This window comes from Taudactylus pleione, unplaced genomic scaffold (assembly GCF_031769625.1).
Source record: "Taudactylus pleione unplaced genomic scaffold, aTauple2 ptg001043l, whole genome shotgun sequence".
Lineage (NCBI taxonomy): Eukaryota > Metazoa > Chordata > Amphibia > Anura > Myobatrachidae > Taudactylus > Taudactylus pleione.
In genome coordinates, this window is record NW_028285444.1 from 1,288,259 (window position 1) to 1,310,000 (window position 21,742).

The 21,742-nt window shown below is 45.3% G+C and overlaps 1 protein-coding gene across 3 annotated transcripts in view; it reads left to right on the plus strand.

Moving 5' to 3' along the window:
• The window catches only part of HDX (highly divergent homeobox), a 192,098-nt gene that overhangs the window by 95,095 nt on the left and 75,261 nt on the right, over positions 1 to 21,742 (plus strand). For all 3 annotated transcript variants that reach the window (XM_088461397.1, XM_088461398.1, XM_088461399.1), the window contains one exon: positions 6,662 to 6,863. In XM_088461397.1, coding sequence (XP_088317523.1) covers positions 6,662 to 6,863 — 202 coding nt within the window. The remainder of the gene's footprint in view (positions 1 to 6,661; positions 6,864 to 21,742) is intronic.

Here is a 21,742-nt window from a genome sequence, read left to right on the forward strand (position 1 = left end):
TGGTTGGTTTTTGCTACCACAATTTTGCGAGCAGTTCTGACTATAAAATAACCCAGTGACGTGGTCAATGACGCTGCTGTTTTAATTATACACACCCATAAAACGCCCGTTTTGACCTTTAAGCACGCCTGCGATCGGATCTCCACTCCCCGTTTTCAAGCACCTTCCCCTGTTACCACCCACATACGCCTCTTTCTCTCAAATTATCAGGCATTCGCCATTTTGCGAGCACATGAATTTCGGCCGCACTGAGTGGTTCGCGCATGCGTATTACGATCCGTACGCATGCGCAGTTGGGCAAACATCGCTCGGAGCGATCGAGCAGCGACTTGCGTCCGGCTCTGAATCAGGGCCAATATCAGTGTTGGCTAACCTTGAAACTCCAGCTGTTATGGAACTACATCACCCAGCATGCACTGCTACAGTTTTGCTATTAGGGCATGCTAAAACTGTGGCAGGGCATGCTGGGATATATAGTTCCAAAACAGCTGGAGTGTCAAGGATAGCCAACACTGGCTATATGTTACTTTCTCTGCCTATAAACACCAATAACCCAGGCCAGTCCTGCTTTCCACCCCTATCATCCCCTTTCCTCTAAGAGCTATGGACCTTATTCAGACCCGCTCACAAGCGGGTCAATGTTTAGGCCCTGCGCACGCGCAGCGGCCGCACTGCACGTGTGTAAGCCCCGGAGCAAGAGAGAAATTCTCTCGCTCTGGGGTTCGCCACCAACGGGGCAGCTGTCGATGTTGATCGACAGCTCGCCCCGTTTAGTAGGTGGGGAGTGGGGGTGGTTTCAGAAATGGAGCCGTTCCTTAAGGAACGCAAGCCGTTTTGTGGGCGGCTGCACTGATATCAGCAGTGATGTCAGTGGGGAGCTTCCTGCTCGATCAGAGAAGGAAGCTCCCTGGGGCTTGCGGTTGCAGAGACCCAACCTTAGGGTCTCGCCGCAAGCCCCGATGGTCTTGACCATTGTGACCATCAACCTGGTCGGTCGCTAAAGCTGTGGGTGGTAACCCACAGCTTAGCTAGCGACCAGGAGGCTGCACTTCAAAACACAAGCGGCCGCCCACATTCAGAGACGCTCGCATTTTGCGAGCGTCTCTGAATGAGGGACCTATATGTGCTGGCTGATACACTTAGATCCTCAGTGGTACAGAAGTCATCAGGGAAGGTCACAAATGAATCGGCACACAGGATAAGCGTAGAAGGACAGCGTGCGCTATGCACAGGAGCGAGAGCGGCCTGTGAGCAGCTACAAGGTGATGGTCAGCAGCAGAGTATCATTGCTTGGAGTTTGCAATGTAGTGAAGATCTGACTTCCACAAAAAACAATGGCCCTCATTCAGAGCCACTCGCTAGCGGCAGTACGCTCGTTCCGAGCGATGTTCGCACATCTGCGCATGCGTACGGATCGTTATACGCATGTGCGGACCAGTCAGTGCGGCCGAAATTCATGTGCACGCAAAATAGCGAATGCCTGCTATTTTGAGTGACAGAATGAGGCGTATGTGGGTGGTAACGGGGGAAGGTGCTTGAAAATGGGGAGTGGAGATCCGAACGCAGGCGTGCTTAAAGGTCAAAACGGGCGTTTTATGGGTGTGCATAATTAATACAGCAGCGTCATTGACCACGTCACTGGGTTATTTTATAGCCAGAACTGCTCGCAAAATTGTGGTAGCAAAAACCAACCACAAGAATAGCGAGCAGTTCATACGCTGGTCGATGTACTCAATTAATCTAATAAATAGCGGACATGACGTATGGTGCTAGCGGCCAGGGGGCGTTTTGAACAAATAAACGAGCGTATGTTTTGCTCGCTCGTTCAGACTTAGAGGTGTGAACAGACTGCAATTTGCGAAGGAATCATTTGAATAGCCACCCCTTGTTTTTGAACGAACGACCGCAAATAGCGAACGGCTCTGAATCAGGCCCAATATCCAGATCCTGTGGATGTAGGGTTTCCGGCCAGCTTTAGGGGGCATGGTCCCTGGAGTGAAGTCAGTATAATCCTATGTCCTGCAGATTCTTGATCACGTGCTGGAAGCCCTGAGAGAGTCTCGTTCCAAACAATACAATATTTTTTTTACATTGAAGCCATTAATAATCTTACACTGCAGGAAAAGATGGCAATAGCTCAAATAAAACAATAGCTTTTCAACATGGATTACGCCACATCGGGAGTTGTAAAATAGAGGATTCCTCTAGATACAGAGCTAAGTTCTAGAGCAGGGATGGGGAACCTCAGGCCCAGGGGCCGTATAAGGCCAACAGAATCATTTGGTCTGGCCCTCTGAGTTTTTTCTGCTAGCCTCATCTGGCTAGTAGGGTGCCTAGAATGGCACCCCGTAGCCAGAATCTATGCAGTTGTGCCACCTGGAGTGTTCTTAGGACGCTTCAGATGGTCACACCGCTGCCCTGACAGCTCTCCAGAGCATCCTCAGGATGCTCCAGGCATTGCTGTAATCACAAGAGATTGTAGCCCGCCCCTGTGTGACATCACACGGAGGGGGCGAGGCCTGCACCGGCCCGCGAATAATGTTATATATATCAAAATGGCCCTCGGCAGAAAAAAGCTTCCCCCACCCCTGTTCTAGAGCATATCCTGACACTGGATCCTAGAGAAATGAAAACAGTCGCTCAGAAATCATGTCAATTGCCAGCAGCGCCACAATCCGCAGACATGACTGACCTACCAGGCAGCCCCCATCTCCGTAGTACAAAGGCCAGGAGGGCATTAACATGGCTTCTCCTCGGGTGAGGAGGACGCAGTCTGTATAGGCTGAGAGACTGGAGTCTGGGGAGGGTATCCAATTACAGACAGCGAGAGAAGGTACCGAGCAGTAAACCATCCAAATCTCCTGTCTCTTAATCTTCTAAACTGGCCAATTACAAAGCTGGAATAAAATAACTAAAATAAATCATTAAGGAGCGCAGAATGGCCTAAAGCTGGGTACACACTGTACAATTTTTTGATCAAACCGATAATTGGGGCGATTTTTCGGCAAAATCAATCACAGTCCTGATATTTGTGACACACACACACACACACACACACTATACAATTTAAATGGAATACCTGGCAAATTTCACAGTGAATTTGCGTATGAACGCCCACAAGGATGATGAGTTAATCGGGAAACCGCACTGGAAATATAAACAGACTATGGAAGAATGGTTGCTGCTATTTCCTATGTGGAGAAAGGACCTCTGTGACGTATCAACCACGTGACCGCTGCAGGAGGGCTGGACCACTCCTGTGTTACCATCCACGTAGGCATAGACGGAGAATCATTATTTGTGGCTCGCCACCGTGCCCGAAGCGTAGCGAGCCCGCGAGGGGACACTTTTGGTTCCCCGTTAGCAACCCCTCCCCCTTTGATGACGGGTCACGTGGGTGTGACGTCACAGGTCCATTAGCGCTCTCTAGTCTAGACCTATGGAGAATGCTCGCACACTGCACGATATTGGGAAACTGAGGCCGATATGTTTGGTCTTGACCGACAGATCGGGTAATAGAAGGAATGTGTTTTTGGATGTTTTTTTTTTACCGTTTTAATGAGCGAAACGCTAAAATAATCGTTAATACACACTATAGAATAAATGAGGCCGATCAATGATTAGAACCTCTCACAGACACTTGTAGGTCTTATCCATTCAGTATAGAATAATGTTTGTGTGGTCAAAACTCTGCCACGTGTATGAGTTAGGAAATCACCGTCTGTGCTGTAGTTTCTTTTCTGGGTATAAAAGGTGCGACCATGAGGGTCTTGTTAATAACATGCATTTATTGCGGCAAATTGCTATCGGAATAGTCGTGCAACTTGGCTGTTGAGGTCCCCATACACGGTGAGGTTCAAAGTTGGTAAGATCAGTTGTACGATTTCTCTTGAAATTCTTCATAAGATGTGGACAAATGGTGTATGATCGATCACTAAGATCATAGGATAAGATGCACAGAAGTGTATCACATCGTACACGATCAGTTGAGATCTCTCTGCAAAACCATCTGATCTGCGATCCAACTTGACGACGGCGGGGACGCGCATCGGGGTCGCAGAAAACTCAAAATACAACTATTTGCAAACGATTGGTCTGTCCAACCTGGAGAAAATGCCAAAATCATGTTAAAAATCGTCCCGTGTATGGCGAGCATTACAGTTTCTGTAATCTCTATGATAATGTATTCTTCTCCATCTGTAATCTCTATGATAATGTATTCTTCTCCATCTGTAATCTCTATGATAATGTATTCTACTCCATCTGTAATCTCTATGATAATGTATTCTACTCCATCTGCAATCTCTATGATAATGCATTCTTCTCCATCTGCAATCTCTATGATAATATATTCTACTCCATCTGTAATCTCTATGATAATGTATTCTTCTCCATCTGTAATCTCTGATAAAGTATTCTTCTCCATCTGTAATCTCTATGATAATGTATTCTTCTCCATCTGTAATCTCTATGATAATGTATTCTACTCCATCTGTAATCTCTATGATAATGTATTCTTCTCCATCTGCAATCTCTATGATAATATATTCTACTCCATCTGTAATCTCTATGATAATGTATTCTTCTCCATCTGTAATCTCTATGATAATGTCTTCTTCTCCATCTGTAATCTCTGATAATGTATTCTACTCCATCTGTAATCTCTATGATAATGTATTCTTCTCCATCTGTAATCTCTATGATGAATGCTGGGTGCAGTGAGTGAATGTAACAACTGGCGCTAGGTATGCGAGCACTGGGTAGATAGACATTGCCATTTGTTACCTGGGCACCTGGGTTTATTAGAAGCAGCTGCTTTATATCTGCTTTTCTGCCTTCGTTGGCATAGGGCGAGTGAGCCGGATTAGAAAGCTGCCGTGTTCACTACTTTTGCGCGGCTCTCTTTAAATGGAGAATGAAGTAATCGCATCTGCTTTATAATAGCCATTCTGTTACGTTTATTCCAAATTGCAGTCTAAGTGCTCCCATAAATAAGGTTATATATGCAGGAGATTGAAAATAGTTCTCCTTGAATCGCAGTCCGTGGCAGACGCTTCTAAATAAGGGTTAATTGGATTAGAGCGACTGAGATGCTGTAGAGAGCGCGGCCGGTGAGATATTGTCGGCCGTGGGATAGATTTGCAGTGAGCGGTCTCTGTAGGAGGACGTGAATTCCTCTGCCACAGAACGCCTTTAAAATTGCATGAGACACAAGATTCGTACGCGATTTGATGAGAAGCCTGAAATAGATTTTCAGCTCCTGTATAATAAATAGCCCTGATACAAACCAATAACTCATTCTGTCTGTGCAGCTAAATATAGACAGCAGGCCTCAGGTGAGAGGCAGCTACAGTATAGGATCCAGGAACGTGCTCGGAAGAGCTGCTGAATAGAGACTTTTCTTGTTCTGAGACTGCACACAAAGAAACCACAGAAACATATGAAGTCTGTGTTGTAGATAGGTAACCTGTATGCTCGTATATGTCATATATACCCCACATGCTTTGTAGAGGAGCTGTGCCCGCTCATCCTGCATACAGTACAATGTAAGGACATCACTTCTATTACCGTGATCCAAGCATGACCACCTACTTACTGTACACATATAACCAGAATATAAACACGGATTACAGATCTGCTTATCCAAGTACATACAGCGCTAAAGTTGCATTGAGTACTCCAGCGTTACTATAATCCACCACTGGGCACTGCAGAGGGAAGAGCGCGGGCTGTATAATCCACCACTGGGCACTGCAGAGGGAAGAGCGCGGGCTGTATAATCCACCACTGGGCACGGCAGAGGGAAGAGTGCGGGCTGTATAATCCACCACTGGGCACTGCAGAGGGAAGAGCGCGGGCTGTATAATCCACCACTGGGCACGGCAGAGGGAAGAGTGCGGGCTGTATAATCCACCACTGGGCACTGCAGAGGGAAGGGCACAGGCTGTATAATCCACCTCTGGGCACTGCAGAGGGAAGAGCGCAGGCTGTATAATCCACCACTGGGCACTGCAGAGGGAAGAGCGCAGGCTGTATAATCCACCACTGGGCACTGCAGAGGGAAGAGCGCGGGCTGTATAATCCACCACTGGGCACTGCAGAGGGAAGAGCGCGGGCTGTATAATCCACCACTGGGCACTGCAGAGGGAAGGGCACGGGCTGTATAATCCACCACTGGGCACTGCAGAGGAAAGGGCACAGGCTGTATAATCCACCACTGGGCACTGCAGAGGGAAGAGCGCGGGCTGTATAATCCACCACTGGGCACTGCAGAGGGAAGAGCGCAGGCTGTATAATCCACCACTGGGCACTGCAGAGGGAAGAGCGCAGGCTGTATAATCCACCACTGGGCACTGCAGAGGGAAGAGCGCGGGCTGTATAATCCACCACTGGGCACTGCAGAGGGAAGAGCGCGGGCTGTATAATCCACCACTGGGCACTGCAGAGGGAAGAGCGCGGGCTGTATAATCCACCACTGGGCACGGCAGAGGGAAGAGTGCGGGCTGAATAATCCACCACTGGGCACTGCAGAGGGAAGAGCGCAGGCTGTATAATCCACCACTGGGCACTGCAGAGGGAAGAGCGCCAGCTGTATAATCCTTCGCTGCGGAATGATCAGTTCTGGTCCATTCATCCCAACGTTCTTGTTTTCTTGTTGCAGACGTGGATAGGGAACCGAAGGAGAAAGTACCGCTTAATGGGGATTGAAGTCCCGCCTCCCCGGGGAGGACCAGCCACCTTCCCCGAACACCTAGAATTCTCCTCGTCTTTGACCCCCTCTGAAGACCCGGTAGCTGGGGTGGCGGAAGATGGGGACCGACACGATGAAGTGTCTATTTGTCTCTCTGAGGAAAGTTCCCAAGGTAAGGGCAGAAATGCAGCATAAAACATACGTAGCAAAGAAGTGTCCGATCACCCGGCTATTAACGCGCTAACGCTGTGTTGTAAGGCAATCAATAAAAGCCTTCATATGTGGTTTCTATTCTGCTGGGAGAGAATAGTCATAGCAACATTGTTTCTTCTAGAGTACCCTGCTCGACCCACGCGTTTCGGTCGGTTGCGTAGCAGATGAGAAAGACGTTTCTGTAACCGGCTTTGTTACATGATTTCAATAAATAAAATTAAAATCTATTTATCATTATTCTACCAAAAAAATTAGATTGCTGCACAATTAAATGGGGGTAGAAAGCATGGAGGAAAGCAATGCAGGACGGCATATAGCATCTACGGACCCGCTCCTGATGTCTGACACATACTGTATACTCTACAGCAATGACAAGGAACGTCTGACTCTAATAATAATAATAATAATATTCCCAATTTTGTGGTCATTGCTCTCCCACATGTACTACTTGCCATATAAATAATTAAAGTAAAACATAACACTTAGAGGAAATTAAAAAGAATAAAGTCAACAAAAAACAGGGATTTCATGGGGGAGGGGCATCGACACCCGGTTGATATGTACCAATACATGTCACATGTAAAGAGGAGTATTGGTTGGTGCGTGGGGCCATTAGGTTCAGGAAACAGGGCTCAAGAGTAAGAATATATTTATCCTCACCAAACTCTATACTGAGCTAAATATGTTCTGCTGGCCGAGGACAGTCATCCTTTACGCTTGGAACGTTGCACCATTTAGGATAGACCCAGCTAAGCCTAGGGACGTGTAGGAGAGACCCAGCGAAGCTTAGGGACGTGTAGGAGAGACCCAGCGAAGCTTAGGGACGTGTAGGAGAGACCCAGCTAAGCTTAGGGACGTGTAGGAGAGACCCAGCTAAGCTTAGGGACGTGTAGGAGAGACCCAGCTAAGCTTAGGGAGGTGTAGGAGAGACCCAGCGAAGCTTAGGGACGTGTAGGAGAGACCCAGCGAAGCTTAGGGACGTGTAGGAGAGACCCAGCGAAACTTAGGGACGTGTAGGAGAGACCCAGCGAAGCTTAGGGACGTGTAGGATAGACCCAGCTAAGCTTAGGGACGTGTAGGATAGACCCAGCGAAGCTTAGGGACGTGTAGGAGAGACCCAGCGAAGCTTAGGGACGTGTAGGATAGACCCAGCTAAGCTTAGGGACGTGTAGGATAGACCCAGCGAAGCTTAGGGACGTGTAGGAGAGACCCAGCGAAGCTTAGGGACGTGTAGGATAGACCCAGCTAAGCTTAGGGACGTGTAGGATAGACCCAGCGAAGCTTAGGGACGTGTAGGAGAGACCCAGCGAAGCTTAGGGACATGTAGGATAGACCCAGCTAAGCTTAGGGACGTGTAGGATAGACCCAGCGAAGCTTAGGGACGTGTAGGAGAGACCCAGCTAAGCTTAGGGACGTGTAGGAGAGACCCAGCTAAGCTTAGGGACGTGTAGGATAGACCCAGCGAAGCTTAGGGACGTGTAGGAGAGACCCAGCGAAGCTTAGGGACGTGTAGGAGAGACCCAGCGAAGCTTAGGGACGTGTAGGAGAGACCCAGCGAAGCTTAGGGACGTGTAGGAGAGACCCAGCGAAGCTTAGGGACATGTAGGATAGACCCAGCTAAGCTTAGGGACGTGTAGGAGAGACCCAGCGAAGCTTAGGGACGTGTAGGAGAGACCCAGCGAAGCTTAGGGACGTGTAGGATAGACCCAGCGAAGCTTAGGGACGTGTAGGATAGACCCAGCGAAGCTTAGGGACGTGTAGGAGAGACCCAGCTAAGCTTAGGGACGTGTAGGAGAGACCCAGCGAAGCTTAGGGACGTGTAGGAGAGACCCAGCTAAGCTTAGGGACTTGCAGTGCAGCTGGATAACATACCAGACTTTTCATTACGTCACTTACTCTCCTTAAGGAGGCGATTTGGGTGTAATGAGGAACAGGAGTTGGACCTGCTCATGTAGCCATTCATACACCTGTAGGTAACAGTGGAGTATGGTAAACTTGCTATAGGGGAGATGTATCAATCCTTGGAGGGAGATATAGTGGAGCAGTTACTAAAAGCACCCAAGCAGCATCTGTCATTTCATAGACTGAGGGAGAGACTTATCAAAGCTTGGAGAGAGAAATTGGATGGAGATAAAGTACCAACCAATCAGCTCCTAAGTTTCATTTTTCAAAAACAGCCTGTAACATGACAGGTGCCTATTGGTTGGTATCACATAAGCATTAATGGGGATGGTGGTATGAATCCCCCCCCCCTCCCCACACCTGATCAAGCTTACAGTGGGTGTGTGCGAGAGATGTGTGTGTAGGTGTGTGTGTGAGATGTGGGGGTTTTGGTGTGTGCAAGAGATGTGGGATGTGTGTGTGTGAGAGATGTGGGATAGGTGTGTATGTGTAGAGGTGTGTGTGAGAGATGTGTGTGTGTAGAGGTGTGTGTAGAGGTGTGTGTGTAAGTGTGTGAGAGATGTGGGATGTGTGTGAGAGATGTGTGTAGGTGTGTGTGAGAGATGTGTGTGTGTAGAGGTGTGTGTGTAAGTGTGTGAGAGATGTGGGATAGGTGTGTGTGTGAGATGTTTGTGTGTAGGTGTGTATGTGTAGAGGTGTGTGTGTGTGTGTGTGTGTGTGTGTGTGTGTGTGTGTGTGTGTGTGTGTGTGTGTGTGAGAGATGTGAGATGTGTGTGTAGTTGTGTGTGTGAGAGATGTGGGTGTGTATGTGTGAGGGATGTGGGATGTTTGTGTGTGTGAGATGTGGGATAGGTGTGTATGTGTAGAGGTGTGTGTGTGTGTGAGAGATGTGGGATGTGTAGGTGTGTGTGAGATGTGTGTGTAGTTGTGTGTGTGAGAGATGTGTGAAATGTGGGATGTATGTGTGTATGTAGGTGTGTGAGAGATGTGGGATGTGTGTAGGTGTGTGTGAGAGATGTGTGTGTGTAGAGGTGTGTGTGTAAGTGTGTGAGGGATGTGGGATGTTTGTGTGTGTGAGATGTGGGATGTGTGTGTGTAGAGGTGTGGAATGTGTGTGTAAGTGTGTGTGAGAGATGTGGGATGTGTGTGAGATGTGTGTGTGAGAGATGTATGTGTGTAGAGGTGTGTGTGTAAGTGTGTGAGAGATGTGGGTGTGTTGGTGTGTGAGAGATGTGGGATAGGTGTGTATGTGTAGAGGTGTGTGTGAGAGATGTGAGATATGTGTGTAGTTGTGTGTGTGAGAGATGTGTGAAATGTGGGATGTATGTGTGTATGTAGGTGTGTGAGAGATGTGGGATAGGTGTGTGTGTGTGAGATGTTTGTGTGTAGGTGTGTGTGTGTGTAGAGGTGTGGGATGTGTGTGTGATAGATGTGGGATGTGTGTAGGTGTGTGTGATAGATGTGGGATGTGTGTAATAGATGAGGGATGTGTGTAGGTGTGTGTGTGAGATGTTCGTGTGTAGGTGTGTGTGTGTGTAGAGGTGTGGGATGTGTGTGTGTAGGTGTGTGTGAGAGGTGTGTCGGTGTGTGTGTGAGAGATGTGGGATGTGTGTGTAGGTGTGTGTGAGAGGTGTGTCGGTGTGTGTGTGAGAGATGTGGGATGTGTGTGTAAATGTGTGTGTGAGAGAGATGTGGGTGTGTATGTGAGAGATGTGGGGGGGGGTGTGAGGTGTGTGTGTGTGTGTGTGTGTGAGATGTTTGTGTGTAGGTGTGTGTGTGTGTAGAGGTGTGGGATAGATGTGGGATGTGTGTGTAGGTGTGTGTGTGAGAGATGTGGGGGGGTGTGTGTGTGTGTGAGAGATGTGGGATGTGTAGGTGTGTGTGAGATGTGTGAAATGTGGAATGTATGTGTGTAGGTATGTGTGTGCGAGAGATGTGAGATGTGTGTGTATGTAGGTGTGTGAGAGATGTGGGATGTGTGTAGGTGTGTGTGAGATGTGTGTGTGAGAGATGTGGGATGTGTGTAGGTGTGTGTGTGAGATGTTTGTGTGTAGGTGTGTGTGTAGAGGTGTGGGATGTGTGTGTGATAGATGTGGGATGTGTGTAGGTGTGTGTGAGAGGTGTGTCGGTGTGTGTGAGAGAGATGTGGGTGTGTATGTGAGAGATGTGGGGGGTGTGTGTGTTGGTGTGTGTGAGAGATGTGGGATGTGTGTAGGTGTGTGAGAGATGTGGGTGTGTGTAGAGGTGTGGGATGTGTGTAGAGGTGTGGGATGTGTGTGTGAGAGATGTGGGATGTGTGTAGAGGTGTGGGATGTGTGTGTGAGAGATGTGGGATGTGTGTAGAGGTGTGGGATGTGTGTGTGAGAGATGTGGGTGTGTGTAGAGGTGTGGTATGTGTGTAGAGGTGTGGGATGTGTGTGTGAGAGATGTGGGATGTGTGTAGGTGTGTGTGATAGATGTGGGATGTGTGTAGGTGTGGGATGTGTGTGTGAGAGATGTGGGATGTGTGTAGGTGTGTGTAGAGGTGTGGGATGTGTGTGTGAGAGATGTGGGATGTGTGCAGGTGTGTGTGAGATGTGTGTGTGAGAGATGTGGGATGTGTGTAGGTGTGTGTGTGAGATGTTTGTGTGTAGGTGTGTGTGTGTAGAGGTGTGGGATGTGTGTGTGATAGATGTGGGATGTGTGTAGGTGTGTGTGAGAGAGATGTGGGTGTGTATGTGAGAGATGTGGGGGGTGTGTGTGTAGGTGTGTGAGAGATGTGGGTGTGTGTAGAGGTGTGGGATGTGTGTAGAGGTGTGGGATGTGTGTAGAGGTGTGGGATGTGTGTGTGTGAGAGATGTGGGATGTGTGTAGAGGTGTGGGATGTGTGTAGAGGTGTGGGATGTGTGTGTGAGAGATGTGGGTGTGTGTAGAGGTGTGGGATGTGTGTAGTGGTGTGGGATGTGTGTGTGTGAGAGATGTGGGATGTGTGTAGGTGTGTGTAGAGGTGTGGGATGTGTGTGTGTGTGTGTAGAGGTGTGGGATGTGTGTGTGAGAGATGTGGGATGTGTGTAGGTGTGTGTAGAGGTGTGGGATGTGTGTGTGAGAGATGTGGGATGTGTGTAGGTGTGTGTAGAGGTGTGGGATGTGTGTGTGAGAGATGTGGGATGTGTGTAGGTGTGTGTAGAGGTGTGGGATGTGTGTGTGAGAGATGTGGGATGTGTGTAGGTGTGTGTGAGAGATGTGGAATGTGTGTGTGTGAGATGTGGGGTGTGTGTTGGTGTGTGTAAGTGTGTGTGTGTGTGTGTGAGATGTGGGTTGTTTGTGTATGTGTGAGATGTGGGATGTGTGTAGGTGTGTGTAGAGATGTGGGTGTGTGTGTGATAGATGTGGGATGTGTGTAGGTGTGTGAGAGATGTGGGTGTGTGTAGAGGTGTGGGATGTGTGTGAGAGATGTGGGATGTGTGTAGAGGTGTGGGATGTGTGTAGAGGTGTGGGATGTGTGTGTGAGAGATGTGGGATGTGTGTAGAGGCGTGGGATGTGTGTGTGAGAGATGTGGGATGTGTGTAGGTGTGTGTAGAGATGTGGGTGTGTGTGTGATAGATGTGGGATGTGTGTAGGTGTGTGTGAGAGATGTGGAATGTGTGTGTGTGAGATGTGGGGTGTGTGTGTTGGTGTGTGTGTGTGAGATGTGGGTTGTGTGTGTGTGAGAGAGAGATGTGGGATGTGTGTAGGTGTGTGTAGAGATGTGGGTGTGTGTGATAGATGTGGGATGTGTGTAGGTGTGTGTGTGTGAGATGTGGGTGTGTGTTACAGCCCTGTCCCCGAGGTCCCCAGAATTTATTCATATATTGCACAGGGACACACCCCAGTTACCAGCTCTGTCCTGCTCCCGAGGTCCTCCAGAACTAATTCATACATTGCACAGGGACACACCCCAATTACAGCCCTGCCCCCAAGGTCCCCAGAACTAATTCATAAATTGCACAGGGACACACCCCAATTACAGACCTGCCCCCAAGGTCCCCAGAATTAATTCATACATTGCACAGGGACACACCCCAGTTACAGCCCTGCCCCCAAGGTCCCCAGAATTAATTCATACATTGCACAGGGACACACCCCAGTTACAGCCCTGCCCCCAAGGTCCTCAGAATTAAATCATATATTGCACAGGGACACACCCCAATTACAGCCCTGCCCCCGAGTTCCCCACAATTAATTCATACATTGCACAGGAACACACCCCAGTTACAGCCCTGTCCTGCTCCCTAGAACCCCAGAACTAATTCATACATTGCACAGGGACACACCCCAATTACAGACCTGCCCCCAAGGTCCCCAGAATTAATTCATACATTGCACAGGGACACACCCCAGTTACAGCCCTGCCCCCAAGGTCCCCAGAATTAAATCATATATTGCACAGGGACACACCCCAATTACAGCCCTGCCCCCGAGGTCCCCACAATTCATATTGCACAGGGACACACCCCATTTACCAGCCCTTTCCTGCCCCTGAGGTCCCCCAGAACGAATTCATACATTGCACAGGGACACACCCCAGTTACCAGCCCTGTCCTGCTCCCTAGGTCCCCCAGAACTAATTCATATATTGCACAGGGACACACCCCATTTACCAGCCCTGTCCTGCTCCCTAGGTCTCCCAGAACTAATTCATACATTGCACAGGGACACACCCCAGTTACAGCCCTGCCCCCGAGGTCCCCAAAACAAATTCATACATTGTGCAGCGGTGACCATGTTTTACAGGGAAGCATACTGGTCTATTCTCCTAGTACGTCTTCCCAGGCCTCCAGGAGAGTAACCCACACTCCCGAATCCCATCCATTTCTCCCAGTGCTGGAAATTGCCTCATAATCAACCCACTGCACGAGTCCTGACTGCTCCCAACACCCACCCACCTTCAGCCAAAAAAAAAAAAAAGCAAACGTGTACAGGAACTGGGTGGGGGTGATAGGAACACCGGGGGACATTCACAGGTAACAGGCGAGTACGGTGCTGCCGTCCACTAGGGCCTGGCGCTTTCATGCTCTAACCATTGACATTCTAACGTTAGGAGGGGAGCTTGCACATAGCCTAATGCAGGGTAAGGTGATAGCCGGATAATCTCCATTACTATTGCTGGCCCTATACTCCAGGTACTGTGTGACAGGATGAGAATCCAGCACATGCAGAGAACCTAACAGACAGCAGCTGCTCTCACAGCACAATAAATATAAACTGCAAAATAAATGACTCTCATAACAGTCTGGTAGTCACACCTGGTGGCAGCGTATATATGTCTTCTACTAGCGCTCTCTCCCCCTCCCTCCCTCTCTCTCTCTCGCCATGCCTGTATCAGTCCATTCTGAGCCTTCTCCGTCTCTGACCGTCCCCATTTGTACCTTCAGCTGTCTATTAGTGCCTCTTGCAGTCTCTTCCACTCGCTCACACTGCTTCTGGCTGTCCCTTTTCAGCCACCCCTGTCTCTGGTCATCTCTCTCTGCCTCCCAGTGGTCTCTCAGACTCAAGCTGTCTATTTGTGCCCCCAGCAGTCTCCTCCTCTCTCTCTTACGCTGCATCTGGAGCAGTCTTTCCCCGAGCAGTCTCAGCTGGGTGATAATCTCTCACGTTATCTTTTTCATTTTCATTTCTCAGCTCCCTAAACTACAGATAAAATAGTTTCTTTGTAAATGGCAGCTAAACACAATAGAATAAGAGGTTTTTTTGCTGAATTCTGGGTAAGATGCGAATCGTGTTACTTTCACAAATAACAATAAAAACTAAATGATTTGTTTTAAAGGTGAAAATACTTTAAAATCGGTGCTGTAGAGAGGTCTGTACAATAGGGCGAGCACTCTCCCACTATAGCCGATCAAGATCCGTATTCAATTTGAGCCGAGCCGCGATACTTTTTCGCGGCCCGGACTTTCCGCCTACATCGCCTGTTTTGCAGGTGGAAAAGTATCATGCGCGTGCCCGCTTTACCCCGTATTCAGTTTGAAAGTAGGCGAAAACGGGACCCGGCGAAACTTGAACAGGCGGAAAGTACGGTCAGATTTGGGGAAATCAGCCTGACACCCCCCAAAAGATGCTCTGACATGGGGGTTCCCTATGATACCCCCCGATTTGGCTTGCTGAAGGTATTTGGTGTTTTTAAATGGGCTCAATAGCTGCTAAATAGCGTTTTCTATACGTGGTGCAGAATAGTATTCAGGAGGTTTTTTTCCAGAAAGTAACTTATCCCAGCAAATTTGGGGTACTTGAAGATGGGGGTCAGCATATTTTAAAGTTGCTAAAGTGAAGTTGAAAAAAATCGTGAAAAATCCACCTGCCACAAACACCTGCAATAATAAAAAACACTTGGGGGCATACTTGGGGACCCCCCAGAGTGAAGTTCGCTAGTTTTTAACTTTGTACCCCAACTTTTTTTTCCGACACCCCCTTATTCAAAGTCATTTTTGGGGTGTCCTTAAGTGTTTTTTTTATTTTTGACACAGTTTACCTTTGGGGGACTGTCTGAAGGCTGCAGGGGGGTTCCCGCAACGTTGCACCCCAGAACCCCAATTCTGCACTTTTTCCGCCTGATATTCATAGGCGAAACTTTTCCGCCTAGTACATTACATTGACTTTCCGCCTAGGCAGGAAGTCTTTCAAATTGAATACGGGGTAAAACCAAAACAGGCGAAAATGACGTCAACAGCGAAAAGTTTTCGGCAAAAACACGCGAAAACGGCTTTTCGCTCCAAATTGAATACAGCCCGAAGACACAGGACGCTACTATGGGGGTGGCAGGATCTGGGGCCACATTTATAATTAGCGCACAGGTGTCATATTATATGGTCTGAAAATGAGAAAAGGTGCAAATTAGACACAAGTCTGTCTCAGCGGATGACAATTATTATTATGGCCATAGCTAGCAACCTCCCTATTGTACATACACCATGCTACTCTAACACGCTTATTACATCAGCACATGTTCCAAGGGGCGGATCAGGGAATAGTTGGTAAAGAAAATGATGGAAATAGAACATTTACGCCAGACTTGCCTCTAAGTTCTAATTAATCTGACAGCTGTTGATCAAGGCAACAATTGCATTCATGGAGCTTCAGAGAAAATAAATAGACATATACACATTCATACACACTGTATATCTCTGTATGATACATAGACATATACACATTCATACACACTGTATATCTCTGTATGATACATAGACATATACACATTCATACACACTGTATATCTCTGTGTATGATACATAGACATATACACATTCATACACACTGTATATCTCTGTATGATACATAGACATATACACATTCATACACACTGTATATCTCTGTATGATACATATACACATTCATACACACTGTATATCTCTGTATGATACATAGACATATACACATTCAGACACACTGTATATCTCTGTATGATACATAGACATATACACATTCATACACACTGTATATCTCTGTATGATACATAGACATATACACATTCATACACACTGTATATCTCTGTATGATACATAGACATATACACATTCATACACACTGTATATCTCTGTATGATACATATACACATTCATACACACTGTATATCTCTGTATGATACATAGACATATACACATTCAGACACGCTGTATATCTCTGTGTATGATACATAGACATATACACATTCAGACACACTGTATATCTCTGTATGATACATAGACATATACACATTCAGACACACACTGTATATCTCTGTGTATGATACATAGACATATACACATTCAGACACGCTGTATATCTCTGTATGATACATAGACATATACACATTCATACACACTGTATATCTCTGTATGATACATAGACATATACACATTCATACACACTGTATATCTCTGTATGATACATAGACATATACACATTCATACACACTGTATATCTCTGTATGATACATATACACATTCATACACACTGTATATCTCTGTATGATACATAGACATATACACATTCAGACACGCTGTATATCTCTGTGTATGATACATAGACATATACACATTCAGACACCCTGTATATCTCTGTGTATGATACATAGACATATACACATTCATACACACTGTATATCTCTGTATGATACATAGACATATACACATTCATACACACTGTATATCTCTGTATGATACATATACACATTCAAACACACTGTATATCTCTGTATGATACATAGACATATACACATTCAGACACGCTGTATATCTCTGTGTATGATACATAGACATATACACATTCAGACACCCTGTATATCTCTGTGTATGATACATAGACATATACACATTCAGACACACACTGTATATCTCTGTGTATGATACATAGACATATACACATTCAGACACACACTGTGTATATGTCTATGTATCATACACAGAAATACAGTGTGTGTCTAAATGTGTATATGTCTATGTATCATACACAGATAAACAGTGTGTCTGAATGTGTATATGTCTATGTATCATACAGAGATATACATTCAGACACACTATATCTCTGTATGATACATAGACATATACACATTCAGACACACTGTATATCTGTGTATGATACATAGACATATACACATTCAGACACACCCTGTATATCTGTGTATGATACATAGACATATACACATTCAGACACACTGTATATCTGTGTATGATACATAGACATATACACATTCAGACACACCCTGTATATCTCTATGTATGATACATAGACATATACACATTTATACACACACTGTATATCTCTGTGTATGATACATAGACATATACACATTCAGACACACCCTGTATATCTCTGTGTATGATACATAGACATATACACATTCATACACACACTGTATATCTCTGTGTATGATACATAGACATATACACATTCAGACGCACACTGTATATCTCTGTGTATGATACATAGACATATACACATTCAGATGCACACTGTATATCTCTGTGTATGATACATAGACATATACACATTCAGACACACTGTATATCTCTGTGTATGATACATAGACATATACACATTCAGACACACCCTGTATATCTCTGTGTATGATACATAGACATATACACATTCATACACACACTGTATATCTCTGTGTATGATACATAGACATATACACATTCAGACGCACACTGTATATCTCTGTGTATGATACATAGACATATACACATTCAGATGCACACTGTATATCTCTGTGTATGATACATAGACATATACACATTCAGACACACTGTATATCTCTGTGTATGATACATAGACATATACACATTCAGACACACACTGTGTATATGTCTATGTATCATACACAGAAATACAGTGTGTGTCTAAATGTGTATATGTCTATGTATCATACACAGATAAACAGTGTGTCTGAATGTGTATATGTCTATGTATCATACAGAGATATACATTCAGACACACACTATATCTCTGTGTATGATACATAGACATATACACATTCAGACACACCCTGTATATCTCTGTGTATGATACATAGACATATACACATTCAGACACACCCTGTATATCTCTGTGTATGATACATAGACATATACACATTTATACACACACTGTATATCTCTGTGTATGATACATAAACATATACACATTTATACACACGCTGTATATCTCTGTGTATGATACATAGACATATACACATTCAGACAAAGGACTGTAATCTGCGAAAATGTTTTGCCTATGGACGCTTTTTGCGTGTTTGCTGTTTTATCTCCACATTCAATTCCAGGTTGTTTTCGTGTACACGGAAACTGAATGCACTGAAATAGGCAGAAAAAAAGCAGAATCTCTCTTTTGGGGTGCAAATGTGGGGAATTGATTCAGAACCCTTTGGACACCCCCCCAAAAGACAAATCGGCAAAAAAAAAAACCTCAGGACACCCCAAAAAAGACGGGTCATTTTTGGGGTGAAAATTAAAAAAGTGGGGGGGCAAAGATAATAGGTTTCTTGGGGGGCTGTATGGATGGGGCAGGTGTGTTTAGGATTGCAGGTGCATGCAGCAGGTGTGTTTAGGATTGCAGGTGCATGCAGCAGGTGTGTTTAGGATTACAGGTGCATGCAGCAGGTGTGTTTAGGATTGCAGGTGCATGCAGCAGGTGTGTTTAGGATTGCAGGTGCATGCAGCAGGTGTGGTTAGGATTACAGGTGCATGCAGCAGGTGTGGTTAGGATTACAGGTGCATGCAGCAGGTGTGTTTAGGATTGCAGGTACATGCAGCAGGTGTATTTAGGATTACAGGTGCATGCAGCAGGTGTATTTAGGATTGCAGGTACATGCAGCAGGTGTGTTTAGGATTGCAGGTGCATGCAGCAGGTGTGTTTAGGATTACAGGTGCATGCAGCAGGTGTGTTTAGGATTACAGGTGCATGCAGCAGGTGTGTTTAGGATTACAGGTGCATGCAGCAGGTGTGTTTAGGATTACAGGTGCATGCAGCAGGTGTGTTTAGGATTATAGGTGCATGCAGAAGGTGTGTTTAAGGTTGCAGGTGCATGCAGCAGGTGGATTTTAACTTTTTTCTTTTTAAAGTGCGCTTTAGAGAAACACAAATATGCTAGCACCCATTTCAGGTATCGCAAATTTGACTGGATTATTTATTTTCATAAAAAAAAATAAAAAATACTGTTTTCTATCAATCTTCACCACTTTTACAAAAAAGTTTCTAGAAAGCATTTACCACAACTTAAAGGACACAAAGTACATTAATTAGGGCTAATAGTACACATCTGTAATGATTTCCAGTGTCAGAGCGTCTTATCTTGGGGTACAGACCGATTCCTCCAATCTATTCAGTACTTTCCATCTGTTATGGCTTCGCCGATTTCCGTTTTCGCCGATCTCCATTTGAATAGGGCGAAACACGGGTACACGCATGCCACGAATGCGTGTCCCAAACAGGCGAAGGCGGCGAAACACTGTATATCTCTGTGTATGATACATAGAATGGAATAGGTCACAATATAGGGGTGCAGCTGTGCCATTATTATAAAACGGGGGATTGCTAATTAAAATGATAGATTGCGTTAGTTAGCGATGTAGCCGATTAGTGACACTTAGGGTGAGATGTATCAAGCTGTGTAAAAGGGATAGGTGAGAAGTTGCCCATAGCAACCAGACTGTACCTATCATTTTATAGAGTTGGACTAGATAAAGGATAGCCAGAAGCTGATTGGTTACCATGGGACACACGTCCGCTTCTCCTCTGTTTGATACACCTACCCCTTAGTTTGGTTGCAGACACAGCGAGGAGGAAGCTACAGAGTGTGTAATTGTGTATACTGGGCTACTGGGAAACACTGGGGTTCCCTAAGTATTGTGTAAGGTCATTAATGTATTTACAGAGACTTAGATGCTGTATTATATATATTACATACTGTGTTATAAATATTACATACTGTATTATGGATCAGATGCTAAAAAGCTGGTGGTGTCAGTCAGTGATGCCAGATATCCAATAAGCTGTATATTTCACAGCATCATGGTGGTCATACATAATGTACAGAAGTTGCCCATAGCAACCAATCAGCTTCTAACTGTCGTCTATCTGGCAGAGTCTATAGTAGTTGCTACGGGACACTTTTCTCCAGTTCATCTTTCTCTAAGGTTTGATACGTCTCTCTGTAAGGGGGAGGGGGACAAAGCCTTGCAGAGGGAGGACAGCGGTAAAGTACCGACCAATCAGCTCCTAACATTTTACAAACACATGACAGTTAGGAGCAGATTGGTTGGTACCTTTTCTCACTCCAAGACTTAGGGGTCTATTTACTAAGCCTTGGATGGAGATAAAGTGAACAGAGATAAAGTACCAGCCAATCAGCTCCTAACTGCCATGTTGCAGGCTGTGTTTGAAACACTGTACCATGACAGGAGCTGATTGGCTAGTACTTTATGTCCATTCACTTCCAAGGATTAGAAGATAGACCCCTCCGTACATCTACCCTTAAGTCATGATGTCACTGACATTATGCTATAGAGTAAATTGTGATCAATGTGATGGATGGCAGCGATTAGTGGGCTTTATACCAACAACATATATAGTTATGGACAAAGTGCAAATGTCTATTGTAATAAATTAATATACTACTCAATAATAGAAGGGGAAAAATATATAAACAATTACTAAAAAAAAAATAAAAAAAATCTCACACAGTATATATACACACACACACACACACACACACACACACAGTATATATATACACACACACACAGTATATATACACACACACACAGTATATATACACACACACACACACACAGTATATATACACACACAGTATATATACACACACACACAGAATATATACACACACATACATACACAGTATATATACACACACACAGTATATATACACACACACATACACAGTATATATACACACACACAGTATATACACACACACACACAGTATATATACACACACACACACACACAGTATATATACACACACAGTATATATACACACACACACAGTATATATACACACACACACACAGTATATATACACACACACAGTATATATACACACACACAGTATATATACACACACACACACATACACAGTATATATACACACACACATACAGTATATATACACACACACACAGTATATACACACACACAGTATATATACACACACACAGTATATATACACACACACAGTATATACACACACACAGTATATACACACACACACACACACACACAGTATATATATACACACACATACAGTATATATACACACACACACACAGTATATATACACACACACACACAGTATATATACACACACACACAGTATATACACACACACATACACAGTATATACACACACACACACAGTATATATACACACACACACAGTATATATACACACACACACAGTATATATACACACACACAGTATA